This window comes from Elephantulus edwardii, unplaced genomic scaffold (genome assembly GCF_000299155.1).
Source record: "Elephantulus edwardii isolate Elephantulus edwardi_28Jun2011 unplaced genomic scaffold, EleEdw1.0 scaffold00363, whole genome shotgun sequence".
Lineage (NCBI taxonomy): Eukaryota > Metazoa > Chordata > Mammalia > Macroscelidea > Macroscelididae > Elephantulus > Elephantulus edwardii.
The window spans coordinates 1,482,378-1,508,576 of NW_006400113.1; the positions used below are offsets into that span (position 1 = coordinate 1,482,378).

A 26,199-nucleotide genomic window follows, 5' to 3' on the forward strand; every position below is an offset into this window, starting at 1 on the left:
ATGCAATGTTCCCTTACTCTGTACAGACAACAGCTTCTTGGTCTATGTATAGGTTTTTCAAGAGCACAACTAAGTGTTCTAGGATTCTTATTCCTCTCAATGTTAGCCAAAATCTGCTATGATTCACACAGTCAAATGCTTTTACATAGTCAATAAAATACAAGTAATTATCTTTCTGGTAAGACAAGAGTCTTACCAACAATCTGCATTATGCAGATGACACAAACCTTGCCTGCTAAAATCGAAGAGGACTTGATGGGCTTGCCGCTGAAGATCAAAAACTAAAGCCTTCAATATAGATTGCACCTCAACATCAAGACTACAATAATCCTCACTATGATAGATCCTCATTATGATAGATGAAGAAAAGACTGAAATTGTCAATGACTTCATCTTGCTTGGATTCACAATCAATACCCTTGGCATTAGCCACTAAGAAATCAAACGATGTACTATATTAAGAAGTCTGCTGTCAGGGACCTCTGCAAAACACTGAAAAGCAACGATGTCAGTTTTAAAACTAAGGTTAACCTGATTCAGGCCATGGTCTTTTCAATCACTTGCTAGACATCTGTGAGCTAAACAATGAATAAGGATGATAATAATGAATAAAAATTAAAATTCATATCTTTGAGATGTGGTTTCGAAGAGTACTAAATATCCTATGGACTGTCAAAGAACAAACAGGTATGTCTTGAAAAAAATGCAGCCAGAGTGCTCTTTGGAGACAAAGCTTTGTCTCACATACTTTAGGCATGTTGCTAAAAGGCGCTATTGCTTGAAAAGGAAGACGATCAGTGAAAGAAAGGAAGATTCCCAATGAGATGAACTGACATAGTAACTGCAACAAAGAGCTCAGGTTTGTCAGAGGTAATGAGGATGGAGCAGAATACGACAGGGTTTAGACTCTTTATTGAAAGGGTTGTTATGGATTATATTTGACGTGATGGCACATAACAACCAGAATAATTCCAACCAAGATCCATTTGTCACCAGCAGTGATATCCCTGGTGCCACGGCCTCTGCCGAATCAAGAGTGGATTTCTGGCAGTCATCTGTTGATGTATTGTGCCAGCTGTTTTCAAAATAATCTTTAGCAAGATTTTACTTGCATATGATTTTGTTTAATAATTTCCAAATTCTGTTGGATTAACTTTTTTTGGAATGGGAACAAATATGGATATCTTCAGTCAGTGAACCAGGTAGATGTCTTTCATATTTGTTGGCAGAGACTGGTGAACATGACCGGGATTGTATCTATTTCCTGAAACTCTTCAATTAATATTCCACCAGTTCCTGGGGCCTTAATTTTTGCAAATAACTTCAGTGCAATGTGGACTTCTTTCAATATTATTCATTCTTGATCTTATGCTTCTGCCTGAAATGGTTCAGTGTTGACCAATTCTTTCTGGTTGAGTAAGTCTGTATACTTCATCCACCTTCTCTAAAGGCTTCCTGCATCAGTCAAAATTTTTCCCATAGAACCCTTCAGTGTTGCAATTTGAGACTTGAATTCTTTCAGCTTTAGCAATGCTGAGTGTGTTCTTCCCTTTTCTCCATGTACCATGATGTTGCTTATCAGTCTTGATTTCTTGATGTTGAAAGGCAATCCACATTGAAGGTTGCAGTTTTTTATCTTCTGCAGCAAGCCCTTCAAGTCCTCCTCACTTGAAGCAAGCAAGGTTGTATTATCTGCATAATGCAGGTTGTTGATCAGTCTTCCTCCAATCCTGATGCCATATTCTTCTCAGAGTACAACTTTTCAAATTATTTGCTCAGCATAGAAAGAATAGGTAAGGAGAAAAGATACAAGCCTGACACACATCTTTCCTGATCTTAAACTATGCAGTGGTCCCTTGCTCTATTCATACAACAGCTTCTTGGTCTATATAAGGGTTTTATATGAGCATAATTAAGTGTTCTGGGATTCCTATTCTTCTCCAGGTTAGCCACTGTTTGTTATTTATAAGCCACACAGTGAAATAAATACCTTTTCTTTGTGGTATTCTCTGCTTTCAGCCAGGATCTTCATGTCAACTACATAAACCTGGTTGATGGTCTATTCCACAATCAGCACCTGGCCTGGTTTTGACTGCTAATACTGAGCTACGCTGATGTCTCTCTCTTTTTCCCCCCTTTCAGCCATTTACTTTTATTTACAGTTTGTGTTCAATGCAAATCAATTCCGTAACATGAGAAGTTACTATGAATCAAAGCACAAAAACACAAATATAATAATATACAATCCAAACAAGATGTACAGCATTCAAATATGAAGTAAAAGGGAGGGTTCATTCACATGCAAACAGTAGCTTTTGTTGGATCTCATAGTTTCCATAAGTAGGTTTCTAACCAAGGGAGAAAAATTACTATGGCTATCAAAAACTATTGTGCTCATATTAGATGTCTGGAACAGATAAGCATCAGTGAATGACCATGTGAAGAAAAGACTTCACAAAGTGTCTATTTTAAAAAACCTTCTGTGCATCAAGGCAGTTGTAAAAGATTTACTTCCCAGAATAGGGAGCTCTGGTAGCCTAGTGGCAAAAAGCTGCACTGCAATCCGAGAGGTACGAGGTTCAAATCCATCAGATGCTCTGCTGGAGTAGGAGGGGCAATCTCCTCCTTTACCAGTCAGATCTAATTTGACAGTACACATACAAAAAAATGAAATAAAAAAAAAAAAATTTACTTTCCAGAATCAAGCCCATCTTAAGATCACAATCTAAAAATACAGAAAGTGTTTCAAATGTGACTACCCTGATTCATAAAGTTTGGGGGGAAAAAAGTATTTACAAAAAGATAAAGTTTGTGAATTTAATGAAGATAAGCTTCCATTCAACACTTAGCAAATTCTTGATTTATATTATGTTTGGCTCCTTCACATTTGCCTTTTTCTTTGTAATTTTTTTTTTACCTTCAAACAGATGAATTTTTCAATTGTAAAAGTATCTAACATACACAGAAATGAAAAGCAGCACTTTTAAATTTGTTCAGGTCAATGCACTTTCTACTCTTTGGAATCTCACTAAATCTGGTGCTTTTACTGACTGGGCATAGGTGATGTGAAATGCCTACCATGACTTTATAAATGTATAAGCAAAATTTAGTCATTATGCTTTGATTTAGGGTACACTCCAATTCATCGTTATCTGATACATGTCAACTACATTGAAAGTCAAATGCAGTGTCAAACCCAAAGCTTCAAAGAGAATTCAGTTCCCAAGAAAATAATGATAGCATTAACAATGGAAAACTTTCTCTAGAGCTTAACAGCATTAAATTAGTAATGTTTAAACAACACATGCAGGATTTACAGAAACATTTGAAGGTTCCTTCTAATATCCATATAATAGAACCACGGAAGTTTTATATATTAAGATTCTCACCACTGGACCAATTGGCAGCATCAGGATGGATGGTGAAGAGATTCAGAGTGTTCACAGCTTTACTCTGCTTGGCTCCACAGTAAACACCCTTGGCACCAGCAGTCAGGAAATTAAAAGATGTACTGCGATGGGAAAGTCTGCTGTTAGGGACCTCGCCAAAGTACCGAAGAGCAATGGTGTCTCTCTGGAGACTAAGGTATGTCTGATACAGGCCATGGTCTTTGCAATCACTTGTTATGCATCAGAGAGTGGATAATGACTAGGGAGGATAGAATGAGAATTGATGCCTTTGAGCTTTGGTGTTGGAGAAGAGTATTGAGAGTACCATGGACTGCTAAGAAAACAAACAGATTCATCCAAGAAAGGGTTAAACTGGGCTGCTCCTTGGAGGCAAGAATTCTGAGGCTTCGTCTGACATACTTTGGACATGTTGTAAGGAGGGACAGGTTGTTGGAGAGGGACGTCATGCCTGGCATGGTGGAGGGCACGTGCAGGAGGGGAAAGCCCTCTAGGACTGATTCAGTGACTGAGGTAATAAGGATGGGTGTGTCGGAGACAGTGAGATTGGCAGAGGACAGAGCAGAGTTTAGGGCTGTTGTACATAGTGTCGCTATGAGTCGCAAGCAACTCAACGGCACATAACAACAACAACAATTATATATACAACAGCTTTATAGAGTTAATGAACAAAATTAAATGTGAATCACCATTCCACACCCCATCCTTTATTTCTAGACAAAACTAATATTTTGAAGTAGTTTTAAGTGACCAGATTCCCTAGGCCACATTTAAGGAAATCATCTCTAGACTTGTGGACATTTTTGCTCTTTATCTGGTACAGGAAACTCCAACACATACGATACCGGCATTCATCATCTAGTCAAGCTCTTCACATCAAATGAAATTTCAAATCAGTGAAATTTGAGATTCTCAACATTTTCTGGGCCCATAAATATAAGGTGTGGAATCAGTAGAGTTGAAGATCTGGGTTTTCCTTGCCACACTGAATTTCTAGGTACCATTTAGATTGAGTTTAGAAGATGAGGAAGTAGTGGCTTTTCTTGACCTGAGTCTCTTAACTACCAGTAAAGATACAGAAGGGAGAGCAAGACCACAAGGAGACTGGCTGTGCACTGCAGGGCAATCCCACTTCTCAGGGTGACTATGTAGCAACTGAGGTATACTGGGAGGAATTATTTGATTGTGGCATTGCAGCTGTATTATTTGAATAAATCTGCATGGGGAAGAGGAGCAGCCCTAGTCCAAGCCTGGCCACCATTGCTCTGCCCATGTCCAGTCCCTCTGTGTGTAGTGCATCTCTGGGTGCTGGGAGCATAGTCGCAGCTAGTGATGGACACAGGAAGGTGGGCTCTCCAATGTCTCTTGGCACAAATAGAGTCAGCCCGATTCCGATGAAGTCCATCAGGTGAAATTTGTGTGTATAGTTGCTTATTTGCAATGACTAATTATATCTGTACAATAAATGATTCAATGTACAAAATTAAATATTAAATGTTTCAATCTCCAGCCTCATTTCTGTCACCAAAAACTATTTTTAACTATTATCTCTTTTTCTTTGGTCCCAGTTTTTTTCCAAATGAGTTGATTTAATTCTATGTGGTAGTGAGTTCTGGGCATAACAAAAAATAAAGAGGAGATTCTGACAGGATTCCAGGTTGCGTTTACTTTGACTGCACAGCTAAGATTGGAATGGCTGAGTGAGAACTGGAGATGGATCATTATGTGGTTTCTTTTTCTTCGCTGTTCAACAAAAGTTTCTCCTTAAATGTACAACAGGCTCCAAGACAACACTTCATTTTAACTACAGGTGGCAAAAGATGTTATAGCAGAGAATCCAGATGTTTTAAAAAGTAACGGAAGTAAGGTTCATCATTGCCTCGGTCTTATTTTTTGTCATATTTCTTAATTCTACCTGTGGCCAGGGGATCTTTGTCTGCAGCCTTCGCTTTTAGCTCCTCGAGTTTTTTCTGTTCTTCTTTTTGTTTCTGCTTGAAAGCCTTATCTTCCTCATCCATCTCCTTGGTCTGCTTCTTGGGCTTTTCAGGAACTTCTTCTTACCACCTTTGCGGCCAGACATGGCGTTGGTGGCCCCTACCCCAGACCTGCTGCTGAAAGCTGAGCGTTCCTGAGCCCTCTGTGCCTCCACCACCATAGAGTCTGTTCCCAATTTCTGTATTCTAGTCACTAATTACTATTAATGCATCTTGATTGCATGTTCAATCCATTTCAGACTGTAACAGAGGGTAGAAATCTTCTATGTCTTTCTCTTTTGACTTTCATACTTGGTGCATATATTTGAAAGACTGTTTTAACAAAATTTCTCTGTATGTATATGGATAGTAGCCTATAACTCACAGAGTTGTACCTTAGGATAGGTCTTGAAATGAATTTTGATGATGAATGTGTCACACCATTCCTCTTCAATTTATTGTTTCTGGCATATTCGATCCTATGACTGATGAAAAATGGTAAGTACCAATTCTTCTCAGCTCAGTGAATTCTTCTCAGTCTAGGGTGCAAATTCCATTAATTTTTTATAGTTTCTAATGTTCCTACTTTCATGTCATACATTCCATATTCCAGTTATTAACAGATGCTTGTAACTGTTTCTCCTCTTATAGAGCCTTGCCACATCAGCAAATGAAAATCTTTGATTGGGTGAAAGTTTTACCCCATCTGCAATCATTATGGTATGTTCCAGGCTGAGTAGGCAGCTCCTCCCCAGTCATATTTTGAGTATCTTCCAACCTGAGGAGGTAATATTCTGGCACTATATCCAACAACATTTTTCCACTGACCACACAGTTTTGAAAGACATGTTATTTCAGAAGTGGATGGTCAGGTCTGCTTCACAGTATGTCTTGGTCTGCAAACTCCACTGAAACCTGTCTACCCTGGGTTATCCTGCTGGTATTTGAAATACTGGTGGCATAGCTTCCAGCATCGGGGTTGTATCCTTCCTCCAAATCTATTCACTCTGTATGCTCAGAAAATAACTGGAGAAGCTGAGCTATATGAAGAGGAATGTGGCATCAGGATTGGGAGAAGACTCATCAACAACCTGTGTTATATGGATGACACAACCTTGCTTGCAAAATGTGAAGACTTGAAGCATTTAAGGAGGACTATCAAAGACTATAGCCTTCAAGATGGATTACATTTCAACATAAAAAAAAACCAACCCTAAAATCCTCAACTCTGGACCAGTAGGCAACATTATGATGGAGAAAAGACTGACGCTGTCAAGATTTCATTTTACTTGCATTAACAATTAATATTGATGTTAATAGCAGCCAAGGAATCAAGAGATACGTCACGCTGGGAAAATCTGATGTCAAGAAGCTCTCCAAAATTAAAAAAATCAAGGATGTCAGTTTAAAGACTAAGACGTACTTGATTCAGGCCACAGTATTTTTCATTGCTTCCAATGCATATGAAAGTTAGAAAATAAGGATGACAAGAAGAATCAAGGTTTTTGAACTATGATGTTGGACATGTGTATTGAATATAACATGGACTGCCAAGAGAATAAACCAGACTTCTCCTTGGATGCAGAGATGGTGAAAACTCGTGTCACTTACTATGCACGTATTTTCAGGGGCTATCAGTTTTTGGAAAAAGATATAATGCTAGGAAAGCCATGACTAATGCCAGTAGGGCTTAATGCATTAATTCTATTATTGGGATGGTTTTAAAAGCTTTGTTTCACATACTTTGGGCATGTTGTCTGGAGGGGTGGTCCTGGGAAAAAGACATCCATCCATCAGGTGGAGTCTTAGAGAAAGAGAGGATAATGCTCAACAAGATGGACTGATACAATGACTATTAACAATGGGTTTGAGCTGCTCAGAGATGGCACAGCATAGGATTGGATCTTTTGTTTACAGGGTCCTGAATTGTAGCCAACTTGATGGCATCTAAAAACAACTACAGGTATGTGTGTGAGCCAGGAGAAGTCTCTCCTGAGGTTGAAGTCATGGACCTGGAACATTCCACCCTCTACAAACCCTTGAGCCATTTCCTTGAAATATATCTGTGATTTCATTGATTTTGCAGCTCTAGACAGATATAACTATGATCTTACCCTAGAAAACATTAAAAATTGCTTTTGGTTGATTGAATTCTTGTGCCACTAGAACATGACAATGTGACCTTTTGTGAAATTAGGGCCTTTGCAAATGTAATGAGTTAACATAAGACCATTCTGACTTATGGTGGGCCTTAAATCCACTGACTGGACACCTTATAACAAAGCCTTGAGAAGATGTATAGGCCCTAGAAGGTTACTGGAAGACAGGTGCAGAGATTGGAGTGAGTTGGTCACAAGCTGTGGAACACCATGATTTGGCAGCAACCAGCAGATGCCAGAAAGAGCCAACAGATCCTTTAGAGAGAGATGGTCTATACACACCGCGATTGAAAATTCCAGCTACTAGAGCTGTGTGTGACTACAGATACTTTACATTACCAAGCTTATAGTCATTTACCAGTTCTAGGAAACAAAAGCAAAGGCTATAGTGACTTACTGCACTATCACTTAACATTTGTGATGCCATAATCTAACAGATTGAGAACCTTGCTTATGATACAGTATAGTAGTTAGGGTTTCGTTTTTTTCCTCCAAAATGGGCTATTGATTAGATCTGAATACATTGATCAGTGGTGATTAAGAAATCAATGTGGCCAAGGCGGGTGAATTGCTCACAGGCCAATACTATAGTACTTTAATTCAATTCTTGGCAGTCAAGTGGAGAACCATAAAAAAAAAAAATCAAAATTAAAAGAAGAATATCATTTAAAATAAAATCTCCATATCTACTGGTGCCACTGTGTGGGCAAGACTCTAAACTCATGAACCATTATGATGGCATAGCATTTCAAAATTGCAGAAACACATGAAAGCTGCTGTTCCTGCTTTTGTGAGGGTGAGCTACCACACACATTACCATTAAACTTAGATACTATGAGGGAATTATGGGGCTATAAAGAGAAAACCAACAGAAACCGAAAAATATAGCTTGAAAAATACACACCCAAGATCTGTTGTTGTTTGTTTTTTTTAGAACTTTTAATTTTTATTTATTTATTTATGTGTGTACCGTCAAACCGGATCTGACTGGTTGCTCTTCAGCAGAGCATCTGGTGGACCTGAACTGCACACCTCTGAGACTGCAGTGCAGCCTCTTGCCACTAGGCCACCAGAGCTCTCCACACCCAAGATCTGTTAAGCAAGCTAGGAGATCCTTTGTCCATTTCTACAGCTACTCTACCAGACACTGAAGATGAAGAAACTGAATTTCAGAAATTTTAAGCAATCTATTGAAAATCACAAGCAGCTAATCATGGGCAGATGTCAGGAGCTGGTTAACTTGCAAAGCAGGATCAGCAACGCCTTGTAAAAACAGCAGGACCACCTATCTTGGCTTGACCATCTGTTCTGTAGAAAACAACTCCAGGAAGCAGTATGCTAATGAATAGGGAGTGACTGAAGGTTTCTGAATCTTAGGAATGTGATACTGTTTTTTTTTTTGTCTTTTAAAATATAAGATATCCTGGAAGAGGTCTTTGTTTTGTGTGAATGTCTGGGAATGTTTGATCTACCAGTCAACATCTCGGACAGATAAAAGATAATGCAATTACCCCTGCAGGCATGTTCCTAAGATGTGTATATATATATACCCTTGCCAAAATATTAAACTTGCTATTTGTCATCAGCAATTAGCCTCTCTTGCATCTTCATTTCAACCTGGTGCCTCCTTTTGGTGGAATTCTCCCGACATATCGGGGCTGGATCCCCGATAGGCAGAGGGCAAGTGGCTAGTTCCTGAGTTCATTCAAATATAAAGTTATCATATTTTCAAGAAAGGTATGAGACTATATGAAAAGGACATACTGAATGATGGAATTTACATAAGAAACAGAAAACAAGTGTGAAAGACTCATTATAAAAATGGAAAGCACTCACTACCCTGTGATTTGCTCTGGCCAACTGCACATTACAAATATGATACAGCAGAGAAATTGAAAAGTGGTAAACAATGAGATCTGATCTATCCATGCCTATACTTTATGCAAATAATATAATGCAAATAATGTAATACTCTATGCCTGTAATATGCAAATAAGCCTGGGGGGAGCCTGAGTGATGATGGGAAATGACGCAAGACCACATAAAACAGCTGACTTGCCAACTGCAACTAGCCTGGTTGCTGACCACTTGATAGAAAATGCATAAGCCCATCTGAAACTAGCAGCACTGTCCACCTAAGCCCAACCCTAAAGAGACAAAATGCAGAATCGTGAGCTAGAATAAAAATGCCATTACACTTTGTGATGACTTAAGTCTACTCAACAGACCAGCCCATACAACTTTTTGTACAATTATTTCCTTAACATTGTACATGAAAGACTCTTCTACATTATCTTCATAATCACTAATTTTAATAATCACTCTCTGCTTTTCATCAAATGGAAAGGGGATGTTAAATAATTATAGTTTAGTTTTCCCCCCCTACCTTACTTGGATCCCTTCTGTGGCTACCAAGTTAAGGATAACACTTTGTTAAAGTAATAAAAAAACTATTATCCTCTTAATGACATTTCTCCTATTCTCTTCTATTAGTCAACAAATACATAGCATACTAATTATCAGAAAGCATATAGTTAGATAAAAATTAAAACACCATTTTTAAAAACATATACCTGCAGTATTGCAGAAAAGCAGCTTTTAGCAACTTGGTTTTATCTTCCTGAGCTATAGTTTCATTCTTTGTAGTGGACTCAAAAACAACATTCTGTAAAAGAAGTTATAGAGATTAAGGAATTAGAATGTTCTTAATTATTTTTTTTCTATATTTTATTAATTTTCATAAACATTTACAGAGATTTTGGGTTTCCATTCATTCATTGTTGCACTATTCTCTCTACCCTCCTCCCAGTTTGTTCTTGTCCAAATGCCACAGTGCTTGTCAAAGCCAGTTCTGATTAATCTTTGTCAGTGTGTCCTTTGCCATTCCCTATCATTCCTCCCTGAGAGAGACTTCACCCTGAGTCATAAGGAAAAGGGGACGGCGTATTCTCTTAGCTACTTCCTGCTGAAAAGGGACGCTGTGGGTTTCAGGGTGAAGATCTTCTCTCACTACTCTAAAGGGCCCCTTTGGCAGTAGGAAACACATAGACTATTATGGAGAATGTTCTTAATTATTACATTAAAAATTGGCCATACAATGAAAACATGCACTTAAACAAACACACACACACACACACACACAGCTTAAGCACACTATTTATGTTAAGTAGGAGTTGGAGCTGACACGCCAGTGTGTTTTCGGAGGAACTAAATCACAAAGAAGAAGAATGTCTTTCTCCAGCAGAGCAGCTTGTGGATTCCAACCATGCACCTTCTGGTTGGCAGTGCAGCTCCTTACCACCAGAGCTCCTTATAATGTCATCTATACTAATAGCTTATATACTCAGGGTGGTCACTGAAACAAGATAAAAGGTACAAAAGGCCAACCATAGTGCTAGAGAAAAAGTACCAATACATCAGGACTTATAAGTAAAATTATTTGGGATTTCATTATAACCAGAACAATTTTTTTAATTTGTTCTTACATAACTAATTGTAATGTATGTTACTTATTGTATGTTATATGTATGTTATGTACTTGACTACAAATCCCAAGTTTAAACACATACTTAATAAGGAAAATGTATCTAAGGTATTTTCAGAATATCCAACAGTATTATAATATCCATGATTATAAAAGAATCAAAATGAAAATTCTCTTGAAATTTTACTAAACCACTACTCTTTAATTATAGAAAGCCCATATATTCACATAGCATAAAATGCAAGTTATCCAAAGTAATATTATTTTTAGTGTCTTACAAAAATGATACAAATCTATGGATGGACAGCAGTAGTGAGTATTTATTGGGAGTGACATAAAATATGTGAAGGTTAACAGTAGTGACTGTTGTCACACAACATAGTGTGTGTCATTAAGGTCCTAAATTGTACACCTGAAAAGGGTTAAAACAGCAAGCTTTTCATAATGTATGTTTTATTACATTAAAATTAAAGACAATGCCAAAATATGTGAGTCTAACCATAACACAGGGCAATAGGAATGAGGAGGGGGAAATGACAGATCAGAGAAGAGATAAACTAAGTGTGGTGTGCAGGTGCTGATGAGAAGTTGGGAGGCAATGGAAAAGGAAAGTTCTAGTAGAAGACGTGTGCAACTATAAAGTTTCTTGAGATTTGACTGTGAGGAAAAGCAGTATTAAAAGGCATGTTATACAGCCGTTGGAGCAAGCATGAAGTGAATGTAGAATGCGTCAATTAACTCAAAGAACCACATAAAGTTGTTATTGTTGCTGTTGACTGCCATCTGGTGGAGCATGATTCATAGTGACCCTATGAACAAAAGGCCTAAAGCCTTTCTGTAACTGATGTCATTTCTCCAAGTTTTCAGAGGTATGTGGTTTAGGAAGTAGATGTCATTCCTGCTTCCAAACCTGTCTTAAACTGGGAGCTCCACCAAACACAGTCCACCATGGGCAACTGTTATGGCATTTGACACCTCACTGGCATCACAACAAACCTAGATTACCTCAGTACAGCATAAATCAGTGTTTGGTGCGGCAAACCGTAAGCAATAATCATATTGCCATTACAGTAAAAGAAAAAGAAAACTTATTTTGGTATGATGAAGGCAGAAGGTGTATAAGCTATCCCAAATCGTCATCTTCTAAAACAGGACATCAAGACATCTCTAAAACTGACAAACTAGAGACAGAAATATGTGTAAAAACTGAAAAATCTGGAGGAAAAAAACCCATGAAAAGTAATAGTTAAAAGGCTTAAAAATCATTGCTTCTGGGAAAATGATCTCATAAAGATCTTCTATTTTCATCATAAATCTTATAAACAGTTTGAATTTTAGAAATACGTGGAATATTATGGATAAAAAGAATTTATTTTTTATAAAAAGAAAATTTTTTTAAAATCCTAAAGCATCACTTTACCTCATTGCTTGGCCCAGCAATTGAAGATGTCAGGGACTCTTCAAGGTCTTCTGCTAACACAGACAAATTTTCCCTTGACATAATAGACATCAATCCACTGTTTCTAGAAAAAACAACAGGAATACCACCACAGGAACCAGCCCCTAAAATACTATCTCCTTTAAAAAAGAAAATCACACAATTAAAAAACCAAAAACATTTTCCCAAAATCTACCAGATTAAAGAGAAATCTTCCTGAATGTTTTATCAAGATTGCTCTTCCCTTTATAGTACTATCTCCCTATGACTTTAGTTTTTTTATCAAATGTGAATAATCTGCTATCTAAGGAAGAGGCCTTTGTGTTCTTTAAGGGCAATAAAAATTAATTACATAAACAAGCAGTGAGGATAGTAACAACAATACATCAAAAACCACAAAAAGTAAAGAAAATATTCATTCTGTAAAACTGAAAACAAAGTGGGTTTGGGGGTTTTTCCTTCCTTTATTTCCCAGTCTCGTGGAGTCTTCTTGCTCAATCTGTCTTTAATTTATTGATCTCCTGGGAAAAATGTTATTATTTCTTGCCCCTAAATATAACAACTGCACAGAGTACTTTTATTTTTCTGGAGGACTGTAACTCCAATTACTGCAGGTGTAATACTGAATGTTTCAGAAATACCTGAGGTACCAATTACGCCAGAAACAACATTTCAGAGAATAAAAACTACTGACTAATGAGTCTACTAGGTATGCTCTCTGATCCATTACCTTGTGTGGAAAAGCCAATCTTCTCCTGAGGAAGAGAAAACTTCCCACTTCCCGTGGAGCAAACATAGACAGCACTCTCAGTATAAAGATAGGCAGTCTGGTTTGAAAGATTTGGGACCACCAACCGACACTTTATCAGGTCTTCAGACTGAAAATCAAATGTAAGATTATATTTATAGAGAACGGAAACCAACACACTTGTTTGCAGGATTTTATGATTCATGTTTCTGTATACTAGCTCATAAAAAAGGAAGATCTCGTGACCTAGAAGGTCACAAGAAGGTGCAAGATGCACCACCAACTCAAGGGTGCTCGATTCAAATCCATCAGCTTCTCTATGGGAAAAGATGCACAGAAAAGATGCACAGTTTCCTTCTTAGTGAATTTAAGCCACCAAAAAACCTGCTGGGGGGTCAGCTATGACTAGGTTCCTAGTCAAAGACCATTAAAGAGTGAAAGAGAGCACATGAACAATGATTTATTAATTCCTTGTACAAATCTAATCTAAGTATTACCCATATGCTGACTTACCAAAAAGAGAAAGCTTTTACATATCAGCTAGGGAAATCACTTGCTGAATTACGGACAATTAGCAAATTCTAAAACAATTTCCAAATTGATAGACTACAACTCACTATCTGTAACACATCAAAGCAAGAAAACAAAAGAATTAAATCACTATATTATAAAGCAGAAATGAGGGATTAGTGAGGCCTAGCCATGTACAGATCAAAGAGTATGAAGAAGTTGGAAGAGACAATAACCTTCCAGAGTCAACAGAGAGAGAGCCTACCTCTACAGTGAGCACCCTGAATTTGGACTTCTAGCCTCCTAAACTGTGAGAAAATAAATTTGTTTGTTAAAGAAAAAAAAAATCACTACATTACTTTAGAACTGTCAAGTATTTAATAAGAAAATCATGAAAAATAAACATTTTAGCTTTTTACTGTCAAGTTATCAAGCAAAGTTGTCCAAGTTGATATGTAAACTCGGAGACCAAAACAAAAATAAGACTTTATTTTCTTTCTAATCACTAATTCAGAAATAAAAATCACGTTATGTAAGAGAGAGAGGACGGAAGAAATCCATTATATAGATTTATTCTACTCTCCTTTCTCTTTAACAAAGGTTGAGTCCATAAGAGTCTATAAAGGAAATGCAAAAATGTCTAATAAAAAGCTATTTAAAATATTCCTAATACGAATACTCAGTATCGTGAAAACAGCAATTCTACCAAAAGCAATCTATAAGTTCAATGCAATCTCAATACATTCTTCAATGAGATGGAAAAGGAATTTTATCTGGAATGGAAAGAGATTCTGAGCAAGCGAATACTACTGAAAAAGAGGAACAAGGTAGAAGGCATCACATTCCCTTATCTCAAATCCTACTACACAGCTGTAGTGGTGAAGACAGCACAGTACTGACAGACACATTGAGACAGACACATTGATCAATGGAAAAGATTTGAGAACCCAGAAATCAGGTCATCTACCTACAGTCAACTGATTTTCAACAAGGAGACAAAGTCAGGTAAGTGGGGAAATGACAGCCTTATGGGAAGCCAAACTTTATACCAAATATTATATGAAAACTCTTGATCAGGAATTGAAGGAATTAAAGATTTATAAATTAGGATTTCTCTTGTGGCAGATCACAGAAAATGAGCTGTTTGTTCCCTGCAGACAGGAGACAGCTGGGCTCCCCTACAGAGGGAGTGTTACTACCTGTGAAATACTTTCTGCGTTAGAACATTAGGTTGACAATAAGAGAAAAATTCAGCTTCATTTACAAGAAATTCCTTTTATTATTTTCTTCCCCAGATTATCAATAAATACACAGAGAAACATGACTTGGGGTCTTCAGTCAAGAACTGCTGGCCCCCTGTTTTATGCTCTCTGCTCTATCTCATTCCTGGCTGTTTGTCTCATTATTAATAATTATAAAATTATTCCATTCCATTCATTTGGGTCTGCAACACAGCCTCTTTAACAAATGGTGTTGGCAAAATTGGAAAACTTTTGGCAAGATACACAAAAATGAACTCAAGGTGGATCGAAGACCAAGGAGTAAAATCAAAGACTATAAATTTCATCAGAGAAAAGATAGTAAAAACTCCAGAAGTACAAATCCATAGCATGAACAGACTTCTAATACAAGCAGGAGACAATAAAATAGATGAATGGGACCTCCTAAGAATCAAATCTCTATATTCCTATGCATATCAAAAAATTTCTCCAAAAGGATAAGAAGGAAACCCACAGACTGGGCAAAAATATTTGGCAATGACATATCTGAAAAGAGACTTATATCTAAAACATCACATCAACAAGAAAAAGGTAAATAACTCAGTCGCAAAATGGGCACAGGATATGAACAGACACTTCACTAAAGACATTCAAATGGCAAACAAGTACATGAAAAAATGTGAGTAATCCCTAGCTATCAGAGAGAGACAAATAAAAACAACTATGAGATATCATCTCACCCCAGCAACAACAGCAAAGTTTAACAGGACAGTAAACAACAAATACTGGCAAGGTTGTAGAGATATTGGAACTCTTTATTTACTGCTGGTGGCAATGTAATAGGGTGCAGCCACTATGGAAGGCAGTCTGTTGCCTTCTCAAAAAGTTTTAAATAGACGTACCATTTGACTACACAATTCCACTACTGGGAATACCCTAAAGAAATAAGAGCCACAACTCAATCAGATGTATGTATACCCAGGTATATTGCTTCATTATTCACAATAGCAAAGAGATGGAAGCAACCCAAGTGTCCATGAACAAATGAATGGATTATAGTACATTCACACAAGGGAATATTATGCAACACTGAAAAACAATGAACTCATAAAACACTACACAACACGAGGTAACCTGAAGGACATTATGCAGAGTAAAATATCTCAGTCACAAAAGGACAAACAATGCATAACATTGCTGTTATAAAACAGGAGAGATATGGATGGGTTGGGGAGAGAAAAGGAAAAGAATTCATAGGTAATGAATACTATATTAGATCAGATGAGGGGAAGAATAGTACAAAAGGAATATATGATTAGGCATTATATGTATGACAACAATCTGGAACAAGGGGTGCACTGAAGGAAGGCTTTAATGGGAGGGGAAGGAGGAAGAAAATGTGCAACAATGGAAAAAACAATGAAAACAAAGTATTTGTTAATTATTTTTTTTATTAATTTTAATGAACGTTTACAGAGACTTTGGATTTTCATTCATTCATTGTTGCATTTTTCTCCCTGTCCACCCGCCCCCAGTTCGCTCTTTTCTTTGAAAAGTAAAAAGAAAAATTCTTTCAAACAATCCTCCCCTCCCCGCCACTATGCAGCCTTCATTCTGAACTCTTGTCATGACCATAATACCCAATCATATACTACTTTTAAACTGTTCTCTCACTCATCTGTTTCAATGCAGTATACATAATTTATCCAATCTTTCTCAGCCTCACCCCAACGCTGATGCCAGTCCCATTCTAAAACAGTGGTACTATGTAGTGTTTGTCCTTTTGTGACTGAGATATTTCACTCAGCATAATGTCCTCCAGGTTCACCCATTGTGAATAATATTTCATGAGTTCCTTGTTTTTCAATGCTGAATAGTATCCAATTGTGTGAATATACCAGAAATAAAACATTTTTTTTTAAAAATTTCCTATATCTGCAGCTGAATCTCTTAAGATCCAACAACGTCTAAGAATAAGCTACTTAGAAATACTCCTAAACACTGAATCTCTCAAAAGAATTTTATTCTGCAATGGCCAAAAGAGTGTTGCAATGGCTCTACGTGTTACAGCTCCTTTGAACCATCTTACCTGGAAAGGAGGGTTGTACTGAGTGACTTCCACAGTAACTGCACCTGGCATGTGGTAGCCATCATCTTCCACGGTCACCAGAGAGTAATAGATGAGACATGGAGTATCTGTTGGATGCCATGCTGCTGCCAAAACCAGGAGTCCGTCACTAGGCAATGAAAAAGAACATGTGTAGCCTTTTTGGAAAACTTTGGCAGTTTCTGATAAAGCAAAATAGACACCATATGATATAATACTTTCACTCTCAGATGTTTACACAAGAGAAAGAAACTCAGGTTGACACAAAAACCTGTGTGTGAATGTTTACAGTGTTTTGATTCATAATTACCTAACAGTATAAACAACTAAAATGTCCTTCAATTCATAAAAGATAAGCAAACACTGGTAAAGCCATACAAAAGAATACTACTGAGCAGTAACAAGGAAGAAACTATTAGGTAAATCTCAAAGGCATTACACTGTGAAAGAAGCAACACTCATTATAACAGATTATAGTGTACATGACTATAGTTAGATGACATTTTTAAAAGGGCAAAGTTATAAGGACAGAAGACTGATCAGTGATTACTGGAGTTGGGATGGACAAAGAGGCTCTGACTTACAAAGGTGTGCAAGAGAATTTTTGGAGAGGATGAAATGATTCGATACTTTAGTTGTGCTGGTAGTAGTTAAAATGACCATATTCATTTATTAAAATTCAGATAATTACATGCTAACGAGGGGAAATTTTACCATATATAAATGATAGCTCAATAAACCTGACCTAAAAGAAACAAAACTGATGTCATCTAAGCCCAGGCCTGGTGTCTTTATTATACTATATGCTAAGATTAATAGCACACTATTTATTAATCACAAGCCTTAGGTTAACATAATCCCAAATGCTTAACCAGCTGTTTAAGGCCATACTTTCTATTAACAGCTCCATCAGTGTGGCTCAACCCCCCAATTCCTCTATGGCCTATGAGTTTGATGATTTGCTAGAAGGTCCTCAAGAGACTCAAACCCATCAGGGGAATGACTCATGTGACTGTTGGTAGGCAGGCCAGGTTGTTTTTCTAGAAACTGATGAGCAATGGACATTGCTGGATGTAGCGGGATGCTTAAACACAGTCACACTGCTGCTCCTGAGTTGGTGTTTTCACACTTCCCCCAGTGTGGACAGTGCTCTCTTTATACTGATCCTTCAGCTGTTGCTGATTTGTGAGACTATGTATCTACAATTAAGATAGCTGGAGACCAGAGGGGGCTAAGGTGATAGCTAAAAAAAGCCAACTTTTGGCTAATACCAGAGCTCACCACCTGATTTTTCTATCCATTATGTCTCATTATCTAAAGGATCAGTCTTCCCCTTATTGTTAATAGATGCCATCGAGTCAAGCATGAATCATAGCAACTCTATGAACAAAAGAATCTTAATCTATCCTGTGCCATCCTCACAATTCCTGACTGACACACAAGAACCAATTGTGGCAGTCACCATGTCAATCCACCTGGTCATGGGTCTTCCTCTTCTTTGTCAACCCTCCACCCTTCCCAACATCATGTCCTTCTCCAAAGAATAGCCCCTCCTACCAACATGCCCAAAGTATATGAAATGAAGCGTCTTCATTCTTGCCTCCAAAAAGTACTCCAGCTGAATCCTTTCCAAGACATATATGTTTGTTCTTTTGGCTGCCCATCGATGTTCAGTGCTCTTCTCCAACACCACACTTTAAAGACATCAATTCTTTTTCTGTCATCCTTATTCACTGTCCAGCTCTCAGATGCACAACAACTGACTGGAAAGACTACGGAGTGAATCAAATGCACGTTAGTCCTCAAAATGACACCATCACTCTTCAATAATTTGGAGAGGTCCTTGACTGCAGATTTTCCCAGTATAATGTATCTCCTTATTTCCTGAGAGCTGGCACCAAGAGTGTTAATTATGGATCTAAGCAAGATGAAGCTGCTGACAGTTTGAATTTCCTCTTCATTCATCATGATGTTGCCTATTAGTCCAGTGGTAAGAATCTTTGTTTTCTTGACATGGGGATGCAGTCCATCACAAAGGCTACATTCCTTGATTTTCTGCAACAAGGGCTTCATGTCCTCCTCATTTTCAGCAAGCAAGGTTGTGTCATCTGCATAAGGCAGATTATTGATGAGTATCCCTCCAATCTTGATGCCACACTCCTCTTCACAGAGTCCAGCTTCTCGGATAAGTTGCTCAGCATATCTACTCAATCTGTATCAATTCTGTCTTCCCCTTATCATCAATTAGGGAAATATGTAAGATAGGTACTTTACTCCTTATGTCTTAATCCATCCATTTTAGACTGTTTTTGTTGTGGTGGTGTACAATCAAGTTGGAACCAACCCATAGCTGACCTTCCTGCCAGTAATCGCATGGGAGGAGATTGTCCATCCTTCTCCCCCATTTTAGATAGTTAATTTTTATTTGCCCAGTCTTATCAAACCAGTACTCTGAGGAAACAAACATGTTTTTTCTCTGAAGCATCTTCTGTTACAGTTGAATCTGCATCTATAAACAAAGGTTCAGTCAGAGCAAACCATCATGTAACAGTAATAAACACTAGCTCTCAGAATAAAACATCTTCTCTTCATCTGGTTGGGTCTGGTCAATGCATTCCCCACCCATCCTTGGCTAGATCTAAACAGGCATCAGTGGCAAACTCAGGAGTCCACATTTCGTCCTGTGTTTCAGACCAGCTGGTCCCTTCACTCAAACTCAGCCCCACATGGGCCAAGTCATCAAGGATCCTCAGGATTACCTGCTCCACAAACCAGCAACAATTCTTCATTCATCCATTCATCATGCTAAATGGACAGTGCTAAAGCCAAACTCAGCCCGTCTCTTCATTACTTGTGTCTCCCACTTCTACTCATCAAATTGACCCAGGTGGTCACCACGAGTTAAGCATACTCATCAGATTCCTTTAACACTGAAGTCCTGGAAAGGGAGTTCTGATACTTCCTCCTTCTTCTCATCAAGCAGACCTAAGTGGTCAACCCAAGTTAAGCACACTCATAAGCTTTTCCTTGCTTCTGTGTATTGCAAAAGTCTCACTTTTTCTACTTGTCTCCCTTTAAATATAATTCTCAGAGTATTGGGTGGGGCTTAATCTTTCTTAAGCTAAACTACACAACTCTGTGTCAAATTATACTACTGAAAGCATTCTTTTAGAGCAAATTTTATCTTTTTGAATACTCAATTAATATCCAAGTGGCTTACATTTTTCCTCTAAGTACAATATGGATGATCAAAAATCTTAATCATTTTTATAAACATGACATATAAAGGGGAAGGGAAAAGCATCATACATAGACTTTTAAAGAAATGATCAGATTCATCTTCATACCCTTGTCTCAGCCAATAAAGCAGCTTCTCAACTTTTCTTTCCACTTTAGTAACAGCAAAAGTAACCTTTTAATGGATGACTTGCATAAGGTATAGCTTGTCAGTGGGGATCCACTTTGTCATCCTAATTCAAAAGTGAGTGTTTCTTAACTTCTAGCATGACAGCCTGTTAATAGCTTATGTGGCACATTACAGCGTGTTGGTTCACTATGTATTGTCTGTGCTACTAGAGTGTAAGCTCAATTAGGGGAGGGGCTATTTCTAAACTTCACTTGCATCTCAGAGCCTAAAATGGTACACAATGAATAGTTGTTGTTATGTGCCATCGAGTCGCTTGTGACTCATAGTGACCCTATGTACAACATCTCTAAACTCTGCTCTGTCCTGTGCCAATCGCACTATCTCCAATACACCCATCCCGATTACCCCAGTCACTGAATCAATCCACCTCATAGGGGGCCTTACCCTTCTGCACTGTCCCTCTGTCCTACCAAGCATGATGTCCCTCTCCAAGGACCTGTCCCTCCTTGCAACATGTCCAAAGTATGTTAGACAGAGCCTTAGAATCCTTGCCTCCAAGGAGCAGCCCAGTTTGACCCTTTCCAGGATGAATCTGTTTGTTTTCCTAGCAGTCCCTCAATACTCTTGGTACCCTCAATACTCTTCTCCAGCACCACAGCTCAAAGGCATCAGTAGTAGGTGCTTAATAAATATTTGTGAAAGAGAAAAAAAAAGAGTAACCTTTTAGGTTTTCTCTCCCACTTTATAGAAACAAACAATAACCATTTTAACTGTATTGCTTCCCGAGCCCCACATTCACAAAATCACACTATATTTCTGTGAGTCTGAAACAACAAATCCCACAACTATTAACACCAAATGTCTAGAAAGCAGAAAATAGGGCATGGGGCACAGAGCTATGAGGATTCTCTGAAAGGACCAGAGAGAGTGAGAATAGTACAGCCTTTCACATTCTCAGGGCAGAACGTAACCCAGACTCATAGTGCATCTAGAGCCATATCAACAGCAAGATGTTTGTTTATTCCTTGTTGACTCATGGACTTTACTCACAGTTGTGGTACTGAGAATGGGTTTTATTACAAAAATAAGTTGAAAACAAAAATGAAAAAAAAAAAACCCAAAAATAAATAAAATTAAAAAAGTTGAAGAGTGAGAGAAGCAAAGAATATCACCCAATGCAAAACCAGGTTTTAGCTCAGCAGTCCCAAGGCACAATTAGTCCAGGCTCCAGTTTCAGTTCAGTAACACAAAGTCAAGAATCCTCTGGTTTCCTCAAGGTTTACCTCTGAGAAATTATAAGTCAGCTTCTCCTTAATTATCCAGCAAACACAGCAAAAACTTTAACTGTGGTCTTTATCTCAGGGATCCTCTGGTTACAACTTGCCACAGTTTCTCCATAGCAATGCCAAAGACACTCTACCACCATCACTAAGGTCTCACCACCAGGGTCTCACTCTCACCAGGATCTTGCTCCAATTTCCTTCAAGTCTTGCTGCCCATATGTCTGTAGTTAAGGAAGCTGGAGACCAGAGAGGGCTAAAATAATGACTTAAAAATGCCAACTTTAGGATCTAGTCACTGTCATAAGGGCATCTATGGATGTTTTAATGCTACAGTGTCAAGAGCCAAATAAACGGCTATAAAGACTATTTCTATTTGCAAAGATAGTAATTATGGAGTCCTTTTACAGATAAGTTTGATCAATCAATCCTCCATCGTAACTGTTAAAGTTCACTTTGCCAAAGGAAGAACTTTAAATTAAAAAAAAAACAACTACTAGATATTGAAATTTTAAGCTGCTATCTGTGAAACAGAAGAAAGCTAGACAGGCTTCAGCAGAAAAGACTTACATATAGTCATAGATGCAGGGTCAGTGCCAACAGGAACTGACTGGAGAACAATGAGAGTAGTTTGATTTTGTATGTCAAGACACGTTTCTCCATCTTAAAGCCTCTGTCTATTAAAGTTGCTGCCCTCAAAAAAGAATGAAATGTTTTCTAATCTCAACATTTCTAAAACCTTTAGTAATATTATTAGCAACTTTTATTCAAGCCTCAATAAATATAAACAGGCTGGTAATAAAAAAGGACAATAGCTAGATGATAAGAAATAAGTTAGCAATGAAATTAAACATCCCTCAAACAAAGCAATCTTAACATGATTTTGCTTTCTTCTTACTGTTCTCTTTACTTGGCTTCTCAACCTTACCATTTCTTGGCCTATTCCAAAGAAATCAAGGATAGTTACATACAGATGACATATAAGAGCATATGCTCCACCTATGAAGGAATGAAGACATAAAAAAAAAAGTGGTTGTAAAGTCTCATCTCTGTACTAAGATGGTATAATAAGTTACACCAAAATCACAGTGAAATGACTCAGTATGATACTGCAATGGTATACACACATTTGTCAAAATCCGTAGGAAGAAAACAACAAAATTGAAAAAAAAAAAAAAGTCCACTTAGAATGCATCAATATTGACTCATCAAAGGCAAAAATATGCTGGAAGTATGTAATATACTGGAACTCTATGTATTTTTTGCACAATTTTTTCTGTAAGCTTAAAATTAAAAAGAAAATCTGTTGGAAAAAAAGGTGATTGGGAGAGGACTGTACCATCATGCAACTAGGAATGCCTATCAAGTCATGACATGAACACATGAAAGGATTTAACAAATAGGATTTCTTCAAGAGTGGAAACTGGAGCAGTCTGATTTCTTTCTAAGTAAATACTGAGGTTTGAAAAATGAAAGCCTAGCACCACAACAATATAAATGTAAATAATCCAATTGAAAAATGGGCACAGGATATGAATAGACACTTCACCAAAGAAGACATTCAGATGGCCAACAAGCACATGAAGAAATGTTCAAAATCCCTACCTCTAAGAGAGATGCAAATCAAAACAACTATGACATATCATCTCACCCCAGTCAGAATAGCAAAATTTAGCAGAACAGCAAGCAACAAATGCTGGCGAGGTTGTGGAGAAACTGGAACCCTTATTCACTGTTGGTGGGAATGTAAAATGGTACAACCACTGTGGAAGGCGGAATGGCACTTTCTCAAAAAGTTGCAAATAGATATACCATTTGACCCAGCAATTTCACTACTGGGAATATATCCCAAAGAGACCATAACTGACATCCAAGCAGATATATGCACACCCATGTTTATCGCAACTCTGTTCACAATAGCAAGGAGTTGGAAACAACCCAGATGCCCATCAACAAACGAATGGCTAGAGAAGCTGTGGTATATTTACACAATGGAATACTATGCTGCATTGAAAACCAAGGAACTCATTCAATATTATTCAAAATGGGTGAGCCTGGAGGACATTATGCTGAGTGAAATATCTCAGTCGCAAAAGGACAAATATTGCATGGTGCCACTGCTGTAAAATGGGACTGATAACAGGGTGGGGGGTAAGACTGAGAAAAACTGGATAAATTGTGTATACTGCACTGAAACAGATGAGGGACTGAATAATTTAAAAGCGGTGCATGATAGGGTATTATGGTTATCACAAGAGTCCACAATTAAGGTTGCATAGTGGAATGTACTTGGGGCAGTGGGAGGGGTGCAGGGGGGACTGTGTACCAGGGAAGGAGTCTTTCTTTTACTTTTGAAAGAGAGGCGTGAACGAGCGAACTGGGGGGCGGGGGAAGAGGGCTGGGTGGGTAGAGAAGTGCAGCAATGAATGAATGGAAATCCAAATTCTCAGTAGATGTTCATTAAAATTATTTTTAAAAAAAGAAAAATGAAAGCCTATCATTCTTACTAGTGAATATGATGAGACCAACAAGTCACGAAAAATGTCACAAATAAGTTTTTATATGAGTATATGCAAGGTAATAAATATAAGAATTAAAAGATCTAAATTTTACATCTAAAATAAAAATGTTGGGCTTTAGGTCAGTAATAATTTAGGAAAAGAACTTACAGCCTAGGTTTCAGCGCTGGCGAAAAAAGAGTAACAAATCAGTGAATACTAACAACTATTAGGAAGATCAACTCTAAACAGATAAAAAAGATGCATAGATATATAGTTCTGATCACTACATCTTAAGGACGTAAGAAAGTAATATCTAATTTAGAATAAAGGTAGGGAAAGGGTAAGAAGATTGAAAACTATGACCTTATCCACCACCCCAAATATCTTGTCATTATGCCAGCACCATGGAGACAAGCATCAATCTGATCCATTACAATTTCTCCTCTATTCTCAATTATTCTTGACCAATTGTGAAATCTCTAGCTGAAAAAAATTTAAGCATTATATACCCACATTGGACCATGTCCTTAGTATAGTCCTAAATTTCTATGGTCTAGTAAAAATTCTAGGGAGTTCTGGTTTCCTCAATCATCTGGCAAGGTTTAACTCAGAGAAATTATAAGTCAGTTTCTCCTTAATTATTCAGCAAGCAGGTCGCTTAGTGGTAAGAAGCTGTATCACAATCCCAAAGGCATGTGGTTCAAATCCACCAACTGTTCTGTGGTAGAGGGATGGGTAATCTCCTCCCATGCAATTTATTGCCTCTGAAAGCCCGCTCAGGCTCAGCTATGTGTGGGTGCCAACTTGACAGCATACATCATACCAACAAAAAAGATAAATGAAAAACAGATTAAAGTAAATAGTCTACTGAAAAGAAATACATAAATCCTATTTCTACCAGGAGGGAGCTGGGTAGTCTAATTTGTAGGAAGCTGTGTTGTTGACTCACAGGCCAGCCCTCTCTGTCAGTGAGAATCCATCTTCAGTCCCTCAGGAGAAAGATGGGCAATCTCCATCTGAACGACTAGTCTCAGAAACCCAGTCGAGGGTTAGTCAGGAGTCAGTTCAAACTTGACGGGAATGAGTTTGAATTATCTATTACTATCTCCATAGTAGCTTTTAAAAATTATAGAAAATGTTCACAATCACACTAGCTCATGAGATGATAAATGATACAGAAAAACAACAGCACTAACCGTCAACAGAACAAGAAATCTATTAAATTGAAGTATTAGATTAAATCGTGGCTGAAATTGGGCTGCTAACCAAAAGGTTGGTGGTTCAAATTTACCAGCTGCACTGCAGAAAGATGTGGCAATCCTCTCCCAAAGACTTATTGTTTTGGAACCTGCAGAGGCATTTCTCCCCTCCCCTATTAGACACCACAGGTATAACTGACTTGATGGCAGTGGGTTTGGTCTTCAGCCAAGTTTACACACTAGAACAGTGAGAATTACTCTAAAACACACAACTTAGTTTGTGGCTTCTGAAAAATTGTGTCTTAAATGACTGTTGTTGGTAGCAAACTTATAAACAACAGATCTGATTCTTCCCCTAACCTGCCCCATCCTCTTCATCTCTAGAATGCTCAAGTTCATTATGTTCACTTCATCAATATATATTGTTGAAAGAGGGTCTTCCTCTCTTTCTCTGACCCTCCACCTTTCCGAACATGATGTGTTTTTCCAAGGACTGTCCTCTTCTGATAACATGCTCAATATCACAACATTTCATCATCCTTGCTTCCAATGAAAATCCAGATTCCAACTGCTCCAAGACAGGTCTGTCATTTTGGAAGTCCATGGTATATTCAAAATTCTTCTCCATAACTGCAATTCAAAAGCATCAATTCTTCCTTAATCTTTCTACTCCCTGTTCAATTTTCAGATGCCTGGGAAGCAATTAAAAATACAACGGCTTGGATCATGCACACCTTTAAACTGACATTCTTTTCTTGGTTTTGGCATTCAAGCACTTTCAAGTGGTTCTTTTTTTTTTTTTTTTT

General features: G+C 37.8%; 1 protein-coding gene across 1 annotated transcript in view; it reads right to left on the reverse strand.

Annotated features, from left to right (window-relative positions):
- The window catches only part of NUP133 (nucleoporin 133kDa), a 112,479-nt gene that overhangs the window by 45,715 nt on the left and 40,565 nt on the right, over positions 1 to 26,199 (reverse strand). The window contains exons 9-12 of the mRNA XM_006902066.1: positions 17,029 to 17,176; positions 13,192 to 13,339; positions 12,444 to 12,601; positions 10,113 to 10,204 (exon numbers count right to left, since the gene is read on the reverse strand). Of these exons, the coding sequence (XP_006902128.1) occupies positions 10,113 to 10,204; positions 12,444 to 12,601; positions 13,192 to 13,339; positions 17,029 to 17,176 (546 nt within the window). The remainder of the gene's footprint in view (positions 1 to 10,112; positions 10,205 to 12,443; positions 12,602 to 13,191; positions 13,340 to 17,028; positions 17,177 to 26,199) is intronic.